The sequence below is a fragment of the Ahaetulla prasina genome, chromosome 15, assembly GCF_028640845.1.
Source record: "Ahaetulla prasina isolate Xishuangbanna chromosome 15, ASM2864084v1, whole genome shotgun sequence".
Classification (NCBI taxonomy): domain Eukaryota; kingdom Metazoa; phylum Chordata; class Lepidosauria; order Squamata; family Colubridae; genus Ahaetulla; species Ahaetulla prasina.
This window is the reverse complement of record NC_080553.1, coordinates 8,525,172-8,543,463: the sequence shown is the minus strand read 5'-3', so window position 1 is coordinate 8,543,463 and position 18,292 is coordinate 8,525,172. Positions and strand designations below refer to the sequence as shown.

The window sequence follows — 18,292 nt, the reverse complement described above, 5'->3', positions numbered from 1 at the left end:
AACTAGGAAGTGATAAAGATATTTGGGATTGTGTTGGTTTTCCTTATTCTCTTTTGTACGATATTCTGTTTATTCTTGACTCTTCTTTATTACGTATTTAAAATTTGCAAACTTAGCTACTTCGTGTCACCTGCTTGCCTTATGGCTGTTGTATGTGTTAAAAATTTGAGTAAAATTCTTATTTTAGATAAGAAAAATGAAAATTTACCATACCTGATATGTATTTGTATAAACCTTTTTTGACTAATAAAAACTTTTTGAATAAAAAAAAAAAAAAAAAAAAAAAAAAGAATGGAGAGGAGAGGAGAGACGACTTCCGGTATCCAGCGGCAACGGACGTCTGGAAGGTTTCCCCTGCCCCCAGCGCCCGAATCCGGCCGCCGCCGAGGCCCTCAGGGGCCAGGTGTTCCGAAAAGGACACCTGCCGTACGGACGGCTCGCCAGGGGTCTCCCAGCCGATATACAGGACTGTGGGGACCGATGCTGGCGCGTCCTAGGCTTGGCGGGGTTCGAGGCCACAGGCCGCGCCATTATTTTGGTCGTCGCCTGGGCGCTGTGCCCGTGACACGGGGCATTGGATTTATAACTGCAGCAGCCTGGTGGTGAACAGGGCACGGAGAAGAATTGAGGAGGAGAAGGAAGGAATATCGGTGGCGTGGTGGAGTGCTCCGGAGTGCGGGGGTTTTCTCCCCTGCGGTTGGAAGGAGCACGAGTTATTCTGGAGAGAGGAGAACTTAAAATAAGAAGATTACGGTTTTGTGGAGCTCTGGAGAAGAGGTGATGGAGAAATTTAGGAGGGAAGGTTTGAGGCCCCCTCCTTCTGGGGAACAGTGGTGGCGTCCAGCTTCCGCCTTCACTATGAGAATTTTGATGACATCACTTCCCTTGACTTCCTGGTTGACTAACTGTACTCTGGACTCGTTGCTCCTGTGAGTGCCCCCTGGTGGATCCGGAGGAAATTACAAGGATACTGTGCTTGCCTGAGGATTTTGAATACTTTTTTTCAAATGGCAAAGGTCAGAGACCAACTGCTGGAGAGATGGAGAATTTTGGAAAAGTTATCTAATATGGACAAGAAATTGGATGATTTGCAAAGAGGCCAAACGGAAATAAGAGCAGAAATTGTGACTATCCAAAAGGATTTAAAGGATACTCAACAAGTCTCAGCAGAAAACAAGCAGAAAGTGGAAGGTCTGGAGGGTGAGATGCGGGCAGTGCAGAAAAGAGAGGCGACAGGCAATGCTGTGCTTGGACTACAGATGGATAAAATGTCTTATTTCCTTAGGTTTCAAAATTTGGAAGAAGTGGACCAAGAAGACTTGAGAGATGTTGTGACTAAATTGTTGGGAGAATTTCTTGGGAGAGGTGTTGATTTCATGAATTGGGATGTGGATCGAGTTTATAGAGTTAATTCACAATATGCACGCATGCAGTTCCCAGAGAGGTTCATGTCAAATTTGTGAGAAGAGGCGAGAGATGAAATTCTTAGAAAACATAGGAGTGGGGCACTGATTTACAGGGGCAGGAGATAGCCATTCTGAGGCAGATTCCCAGACAGGTGCGTGAAAAAGAAAGAAATATTATTTTTGTCAAGCAAATTGTACCAGAAGGAGTGGGCTTCAGATGGCTGATGCCAGAGGATTGATGATTTTCCGGGAGGGCATTACGAAAAAATCAGTACAATTGTGGAGGCTACGGCCTATGTGGAGGAACACAAAGCCTTCCTGGAATCAGATGACCCAGGAATTGAAGAAGGGAGGTTATAGATCATGGGGCTGAGCGGCTGCCGCTGTTGCGGCCCTGGAGTTGGGTCAGGCTGAACCCAGAGTTCTGAGATCCAAAACTAGGAAGTGATAAAGATATTTGGGATTGTGTTGGTTTTCCTTATTCTCTTTTGTACGATATTCTGATTATTCTTGACTCTTCTTTATTACGTATTTAAAATTTGCAAACTTAGCTACTTCGTGTCACCTGCTTGCCTTATGGCTGTTGTATGTGTTAAAAAATTTGAGTAAAATTCTTATTTTAGATAAGAAAAATGAAAATTTACCATACCTGATATGTATTTGTATAAACCTTTTTTGACTAATAAAAACTTTTTGAATAAAAAAAAAAAAAAAAAAAAAAAAAAAAAAGAATGGAGAGGAGAGGAAGAGAAAAGAGATGGATGGATGAAGAAAGGAAGGAGAGGAGAGGAAGGAAAAAAGAGATGGATGGATGGAAGGAAGGAAGGAAAGAAGGGAGGGAGGAAATCACTCACTTTATCATACATAAGAATCTCCAAAACAACTGAAGCATCTAGACAAAACAACTGAAAATAACTTTGACAGATAGACCAGATCTGCTCTAGTGGCAAGGTGAAATACATGGTTGAAGTCGAAAACATGAAGAAGGCATGAGCAAATACTGAGGCAGACACCCCCCCCCCAATTCACATGAGTATAAAGGGGTGGGGGGGACTGCTATTATAGCCAATATTAATAAAAGTGATTTTAATCTTCTGAAGGAGTCGATTTCTTGGTTTGGCCTACACAATTGGGTGGACAGAAACTATGAGATAAGGGAGATTTCTTGCAGGTTGATGGCCAGGATATTCTTCCAGGTTTCCAGTTCTGGGAAGAACTGTCTCCGGAAGCATAAGAAGAAGTTTTAACCAAACACCCAAGGAGCATTTTTCAATTTTGACCTACCTTTCGTTGCTGGAGGGGTGAACAGCTTCTCGGAACCTTCCGATGCCTGAAAGACAGAACCAGAGGAAGAGGATTCAGTATTTCTCCAAAGGCCACGACAGAAGAAAAGTTTTGAGACTGGAGGGCTTTAGTTGTGCGTCACATCTGGAGGACGGGACAATATTATAACATTATACAGAAAACATGAAAAAAACAAGAGAGAGTGTCAGGAGACGACGGAATCGCATTCAAAACCAAGGCTTAAGAGAATGCAGGTAAGTTCTTGACTTACGACCACAACTGAGCCCAACACTTCCGTTGTTAAGCAAGGCGGTCGTCAAGTGAATTTTGCCCCATTTTAACCACCTTTCTTGCCACAGCCATTAAGTGGATCCCTGCCGCTGTTGCAGTTAGCAACGTGGTTCTTAAGTGAATCTGCCTTCCCCGTTGCTTGTCAGAAGGTCGTAAAACGGGATCACGCGACCCCCCGCAACCGTCATAAATCTGACTCAGTTGCCAAGCATCTGAATTTGACCCCAGGGATGCTGCAATGGTTGTAGGATTGGTGCGGCAGCCTAGAGGTGGAGCTCTCGCCTCATAATCAGGAGGCTGTGAGTTCGATCCTAGGTAGAGGCAGATATTTCCCTCTCTGGGCACAATGAGGACATATCTGCTGAAATAACACTCCGCATTGGCGACAGGAAAGGCATCTGGCCAGTAAGAACTCTTCTAGCTCCATTCAGTTGCCCAGACTCCACCCCGCAAGGGATTATGGGGCCGTTAAAAGATGATGCTGCTGCAATGGTTATAAGTGTGAAAAATGGCCGTAAGTCACCTTTTTTTTCAGCGCGATGGTAACTTTGAACCGTCACTACACAAACTGTCGTACGTCGAGGACTCCCTGTACAGATCCTCCCTAAAATTTTATCGGTCTTCTTAGAAACTTGCAAGTGAAACGTCCATCAATCAAAGGTCCACTACCATCGGATTTCATTTTGTAAGGGACCGCACAACTGCAGCCGATTATACCTGCTCTCTGCTAATCGGATTATTATGTAAAACGGTTTCCTCCTGTTTATATATCCAGGCAGCATTCTACTCTTTTTTTTTTTTTTTTTGAAACCCCATCCATGCTACGTTTCAGCCCCAGGAAGTTGTTAAGAAATCCAATTAACCTAAACCCTGTAAACAGCCTTCTGGTTAATCAGGGATATTCAGTTTCCGGCCAAGATGTCAATAACGTATAGTGGGGGGTGGGGGGAGGGGGAATCTACTCATTTATCTGCATAAGAGTTTCCCGAAATCTAATTTATAAAGCTTGATTCTGAGAAGTAGATTTATTTCTCAGCCCTGGTCAGAATTGCAACTTACAGTAGTGGCCAAAATTGTGGAAACCTTTTGGGAAAAGTGCATTTTTGAGGTTTGATGGCTAATAACACCATTTTTTTTGGGGGGGTGGCGTTTCAGGATCATCCTATTCCACTGCTGGAATGGCCTGGGAATAGCCCAGACCTTCACCCAATGGAAAATCTATGGCGCCAACTAGAGAAGCTTGTTAGTCAGAAACGACCCAGCAATAAAACCCAGTTAACAGAAGCAATCCTTCAATCTTGGTTTCACATGATAACAGCTGCAGAACTAAAAGACTTGGTTCACTCTATGGGAAGACGTCGTAAGGCCATAATTCATACTAAAAGGTTACCCAACGAAGTATTAACTGACATCTCATTTTGATATATCTCATTTTTTCTATAGTGGTAATTTTTGTACATCTCATTTTTTTCTACGTTTTCCATTTTTCTTCTTTATACTGTAATGGCTATTCTAATAGCAAATCCTTCATAAAAGTGATTGCATTCCATTCTTGATTAAATTATCTTTCCATTGATATATAATTTTATGGTACTACTCCAAAAGAAAAGTGGTGTTATTAGCTAGTTTTAGAAAATACACTTTTCCCAAAAGGTTCCTGCAATTTTGGCCGCTGCTGTAAGTATCTACAAAGATAGAACTGAGCTTCACAATAAATAAAATAAACGTACTTATGGCTCGGCTGGGCTGGTTTCCCTTCCTGACATCCCTGATTTTATTCCGCCCTGGCTCGTGTGTGTTATGATGTGCTTTGTGAAATGATTCTAGAGCGGCGCATATTTCATAGCCAGAGGTTTAGGAAATGGGATAAACACGGCGGAGAAACGTTAACCAGACAGGCTAACAGTTCTGGGCTGTGACCCAGGAGATTTGCAAGAATCAAGGGGGGGAGGTTTTTCTATTCTGGTTTCCTTTTGGCCTCCGGAACCGGATTTTCTTTTTTTACGAGAGAGAGAGAGAGAGAGAGAGAGAGAGAGAGAGAGAGAGAGAGAGGGAGGAGGGGGAGGGGGAGGGAGGGAGGAGGAGGGAGGGAGGGAGAGAACGAACCGTGGGTCAGAGATATTCTTCGGGGCAAGAGGTTTTAAGCTACATTTTAAGCTGAGGGTGCAGAGACAAGTAGCGTGAAAGTGGGGGGAGGAAATGGCTGTTTGACTGAAATTTGCAGCTTTGTTTTCCATCTTATATCTCTGCTTCGCTGGGCAAAATAACACCCCCCCCCAAATGCTTTTGAGATATGGGGACATCTCTCTCTCTCTCCCTCTCCCTCCCTCCCTCCCTCTCTCTCTCTCTCTGGCTCCTCGTTTGAGGTTCTAATGCTTAAATCACCTTTTGCTGCTGAAGGAGGGAAACGGAGGGTAGGCATTCTTTCTCTGCCAAGATTTTGTTTAATGCAGACCCTGCTGGGCCAGCTAAGGTATAAAACACTGTCCTTGGCAGGATGGTTTCTCCCTATGCTGTAAAGCAGTAAATTTCAGATTTCCTTCCTTCCTCCCTCCTTCCTTCTGTCCTCCATTCCTTTCTCCTTCTTTCCTTCCCTACCACCCTCTGTCCTCCCTCCTTCTTCTGTCCTTCTCTGTTCTTTCCTTCCTTCCTTCCTTCCCACCCTCTGTCCTCCCTCCTTTCTTCCCTCCTTCTTCTGTCCTTCTCTGTTCCTTCCTTCCTTCCCTACCACCCTCTGTCCTCCATCCCTCCCTCCTCCTGTCCTTCTCTGTCCCTTCCTTTCTTCCCTACTACCCTCTGTTCTCCCTCCCTCCTACCCTGTCCTCCTCCCTCCCTCCCTTCCTCCTTCTGTCTTTCTCTGTCCCTTCCTTCCTTCCCTACCATTCTCTGTCCTCCCTCCCTCCTCCTCCTCCTCCCTCCTCCTCCTCCTCCTCCTCCTTCCTTCCTTCCTTCCTTCCTTCCTTCCTTCCTTCCTTCCTTTCCTGTCCTCCCTCTGTCTCTCCCCTTCCCTCCCTCCCCCTCTCTCAAGCAAAGCCCAGAATTATTCTTGATGAATCAAGGAGGAAAACCTGACTTGGATGGACATCCAACCTCAGGCTTAGACAAATAGATCTAGGGAGAATTCCCACCTAATTTTTCTGGCTGCTTCCCTCTCATTTCCTCGGACCCTCCTTATTTGCAGGAGTTCGTGGCACGGAACGGAGAAATTGGGGGTGCCATTTCGTCCCTTGCTAGCTCACCCCACCATCCTTTTGCTCCCAACCCCTTTTCTCTCTGGCTGTGCAAACCCAGTAAAATCAGCCCAGCATTATTAGCCGGCTGGCATCTCCTCTATTAAAGGGTTCCGTCTCCTGGAATTGCGCGATTGCTCAGTTCATCACGCCCCGAATTAAAACAGCATCCCACAATCTCGAGCCTTTGATCTTTCGAGGAAAAGGATTTAGGGGATGAGCGAAGTGAAAGCCCACGAGCGAGAGAGGCTTTGTTCGCCAGCAACAGGCTCAAACCGTGGAGTTGAAGGGGGATTTTCGTCCGCGGGAATATTAGCCGAGCGGTGAAACCAACGCAAATAAAGCTGACCCCGAAAATGATCATTATCAGCCCTGCAGAGAAAGCTTGAATGCCGGTAATGCGGAAGGACACCTGTCAGATAATCGTTCTGCCACGATAAATAGGCGTTTGAGAGAGCAGCGCACGTTCCCATTATGAAGAAACCCAGATCGCGGGCCAAACCGCTGGTCCAAATCAAGGCTCTCGGTCTGCCTGTGGGTTTTTGCCCCCCATCACAGCAGGCCAGCTCCACACTCCCTCCAGTCATGGCGGGACAAGGGTTTTCAGACAACTGTGACCAAATGAAGAAGTGGGTTCTTTCTTTCTTTCTTTCTTTCTTTCTTTCTTTCTTTCTTTTTCTTTCTCTTCCTTCTTTTTCTTCCTCACCCCTTTCCTTTCCTCCTTTTTCTTCCTTCCTTTCCTATCTTCTTTTCCTCCCTCCCTTTCACCTTCTTCCTTCCCTGCCTATTCCTTCCCTCTCTTTCATTTTTTCTCTTCTCTTCTTTCTCTTCTTTCTTTCCCTTTCTTCTTTTTCTTCCTCGCCCCTTTCCTTTCCTCCTTTTTCTTCCTTCCTTTCCTATCTTCTTTTCCTCCCTCCCTTTCACTTCTTCCTTCCCTGCCTATTACTTCCCTCTCTTTCATTTTTTCTCTTCTCTTCTTCCTCTTTCTTTCTTTTTTTCTTTCTTTCCCTTCCTTCTTTTTCTTCCTCGCCCCTTTCCTTTCCTCCTTTTTCTTCCTTCCTTTCTTACCTTCTTTCCCTTCCTCTCTTTCATTTCTTCCCTTCCCTAACACTCCCTTCCCTGCCTATTCCTATCATGACAGGATGGTGGGGAATGGAAGGATTTATATTCTCAGTTATTCAGGTCATGGTTGTCCATGATCTGGTCATCCAGAATGACTGAAAATCTCTACAGACTTTTAGCTATACAATTTGGGACAAACACCCTTTGAATGATGTGGGAATAGGAATGGATTTCCAGGGGAAAAACTGCAGAGTACAGGAACCATTTGCACCACTCAGGTGACCCTGAGGACACAGATAAACCTCCAAGTGTTTCAACGGCCCTCTAAAAGGATGCAAATGACCATCTGTCTGCAAGGAATATATTTCTTTCCACTTATGACTGTATGACTGTAACTTTGTTGCTGGCAATCCTTATGATTTATAGTGATATATTGACCATCATTTGTGTTGTAAATGTTGTACCTTGATGAAGGTATCTTTTCTTTTATGTACACCGAGAGCATATGCACCAAGACAAATTCCTTGTGTGTCCAATCACACTTGGCCAATAAAAATTTCTATTCTATTCTATTCTAAATCCTTCCATTCCTCACCATCCGGTCAGAGCTGAAGAAGCTTCTTGGATGAGAAGTGAAATGCTTTCAAAAGAAAAAAGTAAGAAAGTCCAGTTGTCTCCTGAAAAAGGAGAAGGGTGGTATAAAAATTTGATAAATAAATAAATAAAAAAGCACCTTTGGGACAACCAAGACCTGGAGAATCTCTAATGACTTTTAACCATTCATTTAATGACTGTTCAAACAGTACTTATGACCAATACTCAATCTTATGACCACTGCAGAATCCCCAAGGTCATGTGATCAAACTTTGGGTGCTTGGCAACCAGGATATATCTATGATGGTTTTAGCATCCCAGAGTCCTGGTTTTGTTGTTTGCAACTTTCTTAGGGAGCTTCTGACAAGCAAGGTTTATGGGGGGACCTTGATCCACCTAAGGACCACCTGATCTGCTTAACAACTGCAGTGATTTGCTTAACAACCATGACAGAGAGGTGGTAGAATGGGGGCCCACTTAACAATCCCCTTGGTTAGCCAATGGAAATGTTGGGTTCAATTGTGGTCATAAGTCGAGGACTGCCTGTAGTAAAATTCTGGCTCTGTCTTCTTTCTTTAAGTACTTTGGGGAAGGGAAAGTGCAGGTAGTCCTCGATTTACGACCACCACTGAGCCCAAAGTTTTTGTTGCCAAGTGAAATACCTGTGAAGTAAAATTTGCCCCGTTCTACGACCTTTTGTGCCAGAGTTGTTAAGAGAATCCGTGCAGTTGTTAAATTAGTCAAATTGTTGTTAAGCGAATCGGGCTTCCCCCGCTGACTTTGCTTGTCAGGAGGTCGCAAAAGGGGATCACGTGACCCCGGGACGCTGCAACCGTCGTAAGTATGAGTCAGTGGGCAAGTGGCTGAATTTTGATCACGTGGCCATGGGGATGCTGCAACGGCCGTAAGTGTGAAAAGCGGTCATAAGTTGCTTTTTTCAACTTCAAAGGGTCACTAAATGAACTGTTTTAAGTCGAGGGCTACCTGTACCTGAACTTTCCCAGCTCAGTCCTTATTCTTTATCTTTAATACCTGTCAAATCTTCAGGGCACATACCGCAAGAACAGAAGCCCCACAGGTTACTAGGACTACGAAGTGGGGCTATTAAAACATGTACTTCCCTGCCCATGGTACACCTGTAGTAGAACATCCTAGTTGCATGCTGGTTACTTTCATCAGTCTACCTTTCCCAGCTGAAATCCAGCATGGCTCAAATTAATTGCTCAAGGTTTTCTCAGCAACCAGAACTGACAACCAATTATCCATTAAAGAAAAAAGAAAAAGAAAAAGAAAAAAGAGTCTAGGTGTTTCATTCAACCTAGGAGCATTTTAAGGAAAAACGGATGGGTGGAAGGAATGACTGACAGACAGGAGGGATGAGTAGATACAGTAAATGAATGGATGGATGGATGGATGAAGAAATAGGTAGATAGATAGATAGATAGATAGATAGATAGATAGATAGATAGATAGATATGAAAGAGACATGATAGATAGATAGATAGTTAGTTAGATAGAGATAGATAGATAGATATGAGAGAGACATGATAGATAGATAGATAGATAGATAGATAGATAGATAGATAGATAGATATGAGAGATAGATAGATAGGAGAGATAGATAGATAGGAGAGATAGATAGATAGATAGATAGATAGGAGAGAGACATGATAGATAGATAGATAGATATGAGAGAGACATGATGATAGATAGATAGATAGGAGAGAGACATGATAGATAGATAGATAGATAGATAGATAGATAGATAGATAGATAGATATGAGAGAGACATGATAGATAGATAGATAGATAGATAGATAGATAGATAGATAGATAGATAGATAGATAGATAGATAGATAGATAGATAGATAGATAGATAGATAGATAGATAGATAGATAGATAGATAGATAGATAGATAGATAGACAGACAGATGCTGGATAACTTAGCTGGACAGCAATGGATGGATTGATGGAATGGTGGGTGGGGAGTGGATGGATGGATGGAATGGTGGTTAAGTGGGTGGGTGGGTGGATGGGTAGATAGATAAATAGGTAGGTAGATAGGTAGATAATGGCTGGATAACCTAGATGGATAGCAATAGATGGATGGATGGATGGATGGAATGGTGGGTAAGTGGGTGGATGGGTAGATAGATAGATAATGGCTGGACAACCTAGATGGATAGCAATAGATGGATTGATGGATGGAATGGTGGGTGTGTGGGTGGGTAGATATATAGATAGGTAGATAGGTAGATAGATATAGAATAGAACAGAATAAAAATTGGTAGATGATAGATAATAGATAAATGATAGATAATAGTCAAACCAGCACAAATCTAATATGTAACAACATTTGTAATCCACCCAATAAACACAATATAACCTAAAAACAAGATACAAGGATTACAAAGCCATAAAAGTAGGTTAAACAGGACTGCAATTAATATAAACACTGCACCAATCTTCTAACATAAAAGCGAAGGCTAAAGCGCTAAGAACTCAAGTAATCAAAAAGACACAAAAAGGCAACCAGCTAATGTTAATAACCTGACGAAATCCCGACCGATGTTCCAAGATGGTTTGCGACATCCGGGTCAAAGAAACAACAGCATTAAAAGGGGCTGTTTAAAGACCTCTTTCTCTAACTGTTTCTCATGTGCTAGAAATCCCTTCTAGGAGCTCACCCAGTGGCACCCAGCCAGTGCTGGTAGAGTGGAGAAGCCAAGCAGAATTGGACCTGCTTAGGTCTTGCATGGGAGGTGAGCAGGAAAGTATGAGGCCAGGTTTAAGTAGGGAAGATAATAAAACAGATTAAAAAGGTAGTGTTATGGCCTGTCGCCTGCTGGCCCTTCCAGCAGCCGAATCAGAGGAGGAGGCGTGGGAGTCAGGGCCAGCATCAAGGCAACCTGAGAGCTCCGAGGGGGAGGAGGGAATGGAGCTGGCAGAGAGAGAGAGAGACAGAGACGGAGTTTGGGCCGTCCGTCAGCGTCAGATGGAGAGTCAACAGCCCTCAGGTCTGGAGATGGCTGCTGAGGAAGAGGAACAGCTGAGTCCAGTACCTGACATGTGGATGCGCAGAAGGCAGAGGAGAGGAGAGCAGTGGAAATCTATGGGCCGGTCCTTGGGATGGAAGAGCCTTCACTGCTAGCGAAGCCCTACCCTAGCTCTAGGGATAAAAGGCAGGGGGCAGAGATGAATAGGTGTGGCAGACAACTATTCATCTCCCTGCCGGATAGACTTGTTAGCCTGTGGTGAGAGAGAAACTCTTTGCCAGGGCTGGGCTGGCACTCCTAATAAAGGAATTATTGATTTCACTTCAGAGGGTTTGTCGTGTTTGGGGAGCTGGGTCGTAACAGGTAGTTTTCCCCTGTCGAGTCATGTCTGACTCTAGGGAACTGTGCTCATCTCCGTTTCCTAGCTGAAGGAGCCAGCGTTCTCTGAAGATGCTTCTGGGATCATGTGGCCGGCATGATTATATACCAAAGTGCACAGAATGCTGTTGCTTTCCCACCAAAGTGGTACCTATTTATCTACTTGCTTTTGCATACTTTCAAAATACTAGGTTGGCAAGAGCTAAGGTGAGGACGGGAGCTCACCCCATCGCGAGGCTCTTGGGTCTCAAACTGACAAAAAGACAATAGCAAAATGCTTTGGCACACAACAATATAAGAAAAGACTCTCATCTTTCCATTAACTTTTCTCTCTCTCACCCAACGGACGTAGTCATCCGTTCACATCTCGCGTCTCCGTTTCGGTCGAGCCAAGGAAGAGAGCTCAACCACTGGGGAAGGCAACTGGGATTTAGCCTGTGGGAACAAAGTTCTCCTTATGATGTTTGCCAGGAACCTACATTTTATCATCCTAGCGGCCTGCCAGACAAGACTTGGCAAAGGATGAAGAAGGGGCGGGGAGGAGGAAGAAGTGGCGGGAGGGGAGGAAGAATGGAAGGGAGCCAAGGGGAAACTGCCAAGTGAATCATTTCTCCTGAAATGGATGGACCAGGGTCCTTGCAGGGCAACTGTCACTTTTATTTCATATTTTTCTCTACCCTCTCTCATGGGACAAGGCCACCTAATTTCTCAGCTGCTTCAATTCCCAAATCCTCCCCACTAAACCAACAAAACACAGCAAGAGTTCTGCTCTGGAATGCAAGGTGACTGTATCAGTTTGGTCTAGGGCAGGTGTCTCCAAACTTGGCAACTTTCAAGACCGGTGGGCTTCCGACTCCCCAGAATTCCCCGGCTGTCATGTACTGTAAGCATAGTTGGCTGAGGAATTCTGGGAGTTGAAAGGCCACAAGTCTTCACGTCGCCATGCCTTTGGTCTAGTAGTTAAGGGACCAGGCTAGAAAGTGGGAGACCGGGAGTTCAAGTCCCAGCTCAGCCAGGAAGAACATGATAGAATAGAATTCTTTATCGGCCAAGTGTGATTGGACACACAAGGAATTTGTTTCAGGATGGAATGTCTGGAAGTTGAGTCATGGCAACTGGACTACTATTCTTTTTTGGTTTGAAAGATTTCACTGCTTTATCCAAGTAACTTCTTCAGTCTTTACTTGAAAATACATACATACATACATATACACACACATACACACATATGTGTGTGTATGTATTATCTATCGATCTATCTATCGATCTATCTATCCATCCACCCATCTCAATATCTCTATCTCAATATTTATCTGTATCTTCTACCTATCAATTTCTATCATCTCTCTCTCATTCATCTCTCTCCCTATTGTGCTATGACACTATCATTATCTCTATCAATCTCTTATCTATCTCTATTTCAGTTATCTATCTATACCTATCGTCTATTTCTATCACTCTACTATCATCTATCTATTTATATTAATCTTCTCATCGTTCCCATCACCCATCTCTTTCCACTTATGACTGTACAACTGTAACTTTGTTGCTGGCAATCCTTATGATTTATATTGATATATTGACCATCATTTGTGTTGTAAATGTTGTACCTTGATGAACGTATCTTTTCTTTTATGTACACTGAGAGCATCTGCACCAAGACAAATTCCTTGTGTGTCCAATCACACTTGGCCAATCAAAAATTCTATTCTATTCTATTCTATTCTATTCTATTCTATTCTATTCTATTCTATTCTATTCTATCTATCTATCTATCTATCTATCTATCTATCTATCCATCCATCCATCCATCCATCCATCCATCCATCCATCTCAATATCTCTATCTCAATATCTATCTGTATCTTCTATCCATCTATTTCTATGTATCATCTCTCTCTCATTCATCTCTCTCCCTATCTTGCTATCTCGGTACGTCACTATCACCATCTCTATCAATCATCTTATATCTATCTATTATCTATCTCTATATCAATCATCTATGTCTACTGTCTACTTCTCTCTACTATCATTCTACCACTCTACTATCCTATCTATGTATCTATCTTTTTTCGTTCTATCTATCTATCTATCTATCTATCTATCTATCTATCTATCTATCTATCTATCTTTTTCTATCTATCTATCTATCTATCTATCTATCTATCTATCTATCTATCTATCTATCTATCTCCACTTTCCTCGCTGTCTGTTCCTTCCTACTCCATTACTCCCATGTAATTTTGGCAGTCTCCGAGGCTTATCTAGGCCATCTCCCAGGGTGGACATGCGAGCAGCTGTTGTGACTTATCACAGGCTGCCTGTCCACCGAGTTTACAAATTAACACCCTATCGAGGCTGCCCGAGGACTGATTAATCACAAAAAGGCGGTGGAAGAGGGGACTTTTATCTCTGCTAGCCGGGGAAGAAATCTCTCTGGGGGTTGGGGATGGTTTACAAATGAAAGGCAAGGGGGGTGGGAAATGGCCAAGTCAAAGAAAGCTTAGCAACGATAAGGAGAAAGAAGGAAGAGAGCCAGAAAGAAGAGAGGAGTTAAAGGACAAGGCAAGAAGGCTGTTGACAGCTTAACAAATGATAATTAACAATCTGGACCTCATGATTCTAGCCTTCTCTTCCAACTCAGTCCTCTGACACTTTGGCCCCTTGGATGATAAATATTTAGCATACTGAAGAGTCTTGAGATGAACCAAACAATTCCACTATAGCAAATCCACTTCTTCCTTCCCTTCTTTCCCAACAAACGACGCATACTAATGCCGAGAAGCTTACAAAAAGAAAAAAAAAGAAAAAGAAAAGAAAAAAAAGAGGACAACTTGATTAACATAACATAATAACAGAGTTGGAAGGGACCTTGGAGGTCTTCTAGTCCAACCCACTGCCCAGGCAGGAAACCCTACACCATTTCAGACAAATGGCTATCAAACATTTTCTTAAAAATTTCCAGTGTTGGAGCATTCACAACTTCTGCAGGCAAGTCATTCCACTTATTAATTGTTCTAACTGTCAGGAAATTTCTCCTTAGTTCTAAGTTGCTTCTCTCCTTGATTAGTTTCCACCCATTGCTTCTTGTTCTACCCTCAGGGGCTTTGGAGAATAGTTTGACTCCCTCTTCTCTGTGGCAGCCCCTGAGATATTGGAACACTGCCATCATGTCTCCCCTGGTCCTTCTTTTCATTAAACTAGACATATCCAGTTCCTGCAACCGTTCTTCATATGTTTTAGTCAGCAGTGGGATTCAAGTCATTTAAAAACCGGTTCTCTGCCCTAATGATTTCTTCCAACAACCAGTTTGCCAAACTGCCCAGAAAGTTAACAACCGGTTCTCCCGAAGTGGTGAGAACTGGCTGAATCCCACCATTGGTTTTAGTCTCCAGTCCCCTAATCATCTTTGTTGCTCTTCTCTGCATTCTTTTCTAGAGTCTCAACATCTTTTTTATATCGTAGTGACCAAAACTGAATGCAATATTCCAAGTGTGGCCTTACCAAGGCATTATAAAGTCATATTAACACTTCACGTGATCTTGATTCTATCCCTCTGTTTATGCAGCCCAGAACTGTGTTGGCTTTTTTGGCAGCTGCTGCACACGGCTGGCTCATATCTCAATGGTTGTCCACTAGGACTCCAAGATCCCTCTCACAGTTACTACTATTGAGCAAGGTACCACATATACGGTACCTGTACATTTTGGTTTTTTTTACCTAAATGCAGAACCTTACTTTTTTCACTGTTGAATTTCATTTTGTTACTTAGTGCCCAATGTTCAAGTCTGTCAAGATCCTTCTGTATCTTGAGCCTATTAAACCACGATTGTCTCTGAAATAGTCCTTTCGTCTTTTAAGGATGCTTTCGCACGTGGTCCTTTGTGAGGAGATACAGGTTATGTCCTCGCTACAACAAAATAACAGTGTTAGAAGAAACCTTGGAGGTCTTCTGGTCCGATCAGGGGTGGCATTCCCTTACTTTCCCTACCGGTTTGCAAATGTGAGCGCGAGCGCATCCACGCATGGGCCTGGCCTTCCGCGCTTCTGCTTTGCTGCTTCATGTGCCTTCCGCATATGCGCCTGGTCTCAAAAACATGCCTAAATAGCATGATTCTAAGCTGGGGTGGGACGGGACCCACAATTTCTGTTACTGGTTCAGGCGAACCGGCTCAACATCACCTCTGGATCCAACCGCCTGCTTGGGCAGGAAACCCTACAACATTTCAGACAAATGGTTGTCCAATGTCTTCTTTAAAAAGCTTCCAGTGTTGGAGCACCACAACTTCTGGAGGCAAGTTGCTCCACTGATTAATTGTTCTTTATGTTCTTGTGAACATACAGAGCGTTTTTGTGAAAAACACTTGTGTTCAACCTTACCCTCTTGATGATCTCCTCAATTCACAGTTCTTAACTAACTATGCCGGCCAAGAGAACTGGAATCATCCTCAAAGGCAGGGGGTCTCCAACCTTGGGAACTTTTAAGACTTGTGGACTTCAACTCCCAGAATTCCTCAGCCAGATGGCTGAGGAATTCTGGGAGTTGAAGTCCACAAGTCTTAAAGTTGCCAAGGTTGGAGACCCCCTGCTCTAACAGATTTGAAGAGCTTCAGAGTTGGAGAAAGTTACTCTGAAAGTTACTCTAGGGACGCGGTGGCTTAGTGGGTAAGACGCTGAGCTTGTCAATCGAAAGGTTGGCAGTTCAGCGGTTCGAATCCCTAGTGCCGCGTAATGGGGTGAGCTCCCGTGATTTGTCCCAGCTTCTGCCAACCTAGCAGTTCGAAAGCATGTAAAAAATACAAGTAGAAAAATAGGGACCACCTTTGGTGTGAAGGTAGCAGCGTTCCGTGTGCCTTTGGTATTTAGTCATGCAGGCCACATGACCGCGGAGATGTCTTCGGACAGCTCTGGCTCTTCGGCTTTGAAATGGAGATAAGCATTGCCCCCTAGAGTCGGGAACGAGTAGCACATATGTGCGAGGGGAACCTTTACCTTTTACTATGTGGACAGAATAGTGGTCAAAGTGTTGATCTAGCTAGATCCAGGAAGATTATGGATCAACCAACCAACTGGGTGAGTCTACATCAGTTTGGTTGGCTGATGGTGGATGGAGATCAATTCCATGAAATCCATCTTCAGCTCCAAGAGGAAAGATATGATATAAATCTAGCAGCCATTTAGATTTTTCTTTCTGTTTTTGTAAGTATGAGATCCTTGCTACCAGTTGTAATACTGATGATGTCACCTAGTTGGGACATGAAATGTCTGCAAGAAAACAACCAAGTTCAGAGAGCACCGAGGACCCACACGGTTCAGCCCTGAGCTACAAATATTCTCTTCCATTGATATTCCTCTAAGAGCGGTCACCAACTGGTGATCCATGGACCACTGGTGGTCTGTGAGAAAATTTCGGTGGTCTGAAAAAAAATCATTTGCATTTTCTATATTGCACTAAATCAGGGGTCCTCAAACTAGGGCCCCTGGGCCGGATACATGCAATGCAGGTTTGTGTTGCTGCAGAGAATCTCCCCCTTCAGGATATTTTTGTGCAGGTCAGAGGGGGGCAGAAATTCCAAATTGGGTTCTACTTCAGCCTCCTGGTGTGGGGCTTTGGGCAGAGGCTGGAGGGAAGTGCCACTAGTAGCGAAGAGCCGGAGGACCTTGTTCCAGTGGGACTGCATCATGACCTGGAACTGGCTGACCATCTCAGCCTGCTGAGCCTCCAGGTGCCGGTACCTGGCCTTGCACTCCCACAGGTCTTCCCTCTGCTTGGAAAGCCTATGCTCCTAGTCCTCAGTGAGGTGCTTCTGCTGAGCCTCCTTCTCGGTCAGATCCAATTTGAACTCTTTCTCATGGTGGCTGCTCAGCTCCAACAACTGCTTCCTGTTGATGCCCTAAGGAGCCCAGCCAGGCAGGCAGGCAAGGAGTGGCTGGGAGGGGAGGGGCGAGTAGAGGCCGGCGAGGCGCCCCGCAGCATGAGTGACATCGAGTTGGCCACGACCACCCAGTCACATGACCACCTAGCCACGCCCATCCAGCCGGTCATTAGGCAGATCCTATTAGTGGTCCGCGGGATTTAAAATGATGAATTTAGTGGTCCCTGAGGTCCGAAAGGTTGGTGACCCCTGGTCTAAGATGCTTCTCATTGCATTGGGGATTCTGCTACCCAAACCACAAATTGTACAAAGGCCATTAATTCCCAACTATATAAAAAAAACTTCTCCAGATCCCTAAATTCCTTCTCTTGTTCCTGAAAGGCTGTGGTTGTGGCTGAGAACATTGAAATGTTAACAGGGTGGGTTTTGTGTGTGATGTTAAGACCAAGATTTCTTTGAAGCAGGATTCCTGGAACAAGTCAGCAGGGACTGACACGTCATAGTAAGTTACAAGCATATTACAGTTTGCTTGAAGATTGCCACACAAGCCCTCCCTCTGCCAGCACCCACCATGGAAGACCTTATCTAATTAATTTTCCAAAATTACCCTGCTATCCCCGAGTGCCTCATTCTCACATGGTTATCTAAATGACCCAGTGAAAAATCCATGTCAAAAGCTCTGATAAACTTTTAGATTAAATCTCTGAAAACCATAGTTAATCTTCCAACTATTTCTAATCAAGGAACAGGACCACGTTCTGAAACTAAGATGGCCTGGCTGATATTCCGCTTTTCCCTGTGGATACGACTCTCCCAAACGCGTCTGAAATAGCGCGCCTGGCTGGGACCCCCCACAGCAACATTTTACAGAATTGCTCAGACTTGATGCATCATGCAAACTAATCTCAACTCAGGTGGGACTAGAACTCCCAGTCTCCTGGTGATTGGCGCCAAATCACCAAGCCAGCTTTCATGTCTCAGGTGCAACTAGAACTCCCAGTCTCCTGGTTTCTGGTTTCTAGCCTGAGGCTTTCACCACTAGATCAAACTGGCTCTCAACCTATTGGAGGGGAGGATCCCCAGCTACTAAGAAGAGACTGAATCAAACCAGTCGCTGGAGATTTTAATTTGCTAATCACTGTAAACACTTTACGTATGAAGCGGGCTATCATTC

General features: G+C 44.1%; 1 protein-coding gene across 8 annotated transcripts in view; it reads right to left on the bottom strand.

Annotated features, from left to right (window-relative positions):
- The window catches only part of FBRSL1 (fibrosin like 1), a 652,986-nt gene that overhangs the window by 76,748 nt on the left and 557,946 nt on the right, over positions 1-18,292 (bottom strand). For all 8 annotated transcript variants that reach the window (XM_058158844.1, XM_058158850.1, XM_058158847.1 and 5 more), the window contains one exon: positions 2,691-2,736. In XM_058158844.1, coding sequence (XP_058014827.1) covers positions 2,691-2,736 — 46 coding nt within the window. The remainder of the gene's footprint in view (positions 1-2,690; positions 2,737-18,292) is intronic.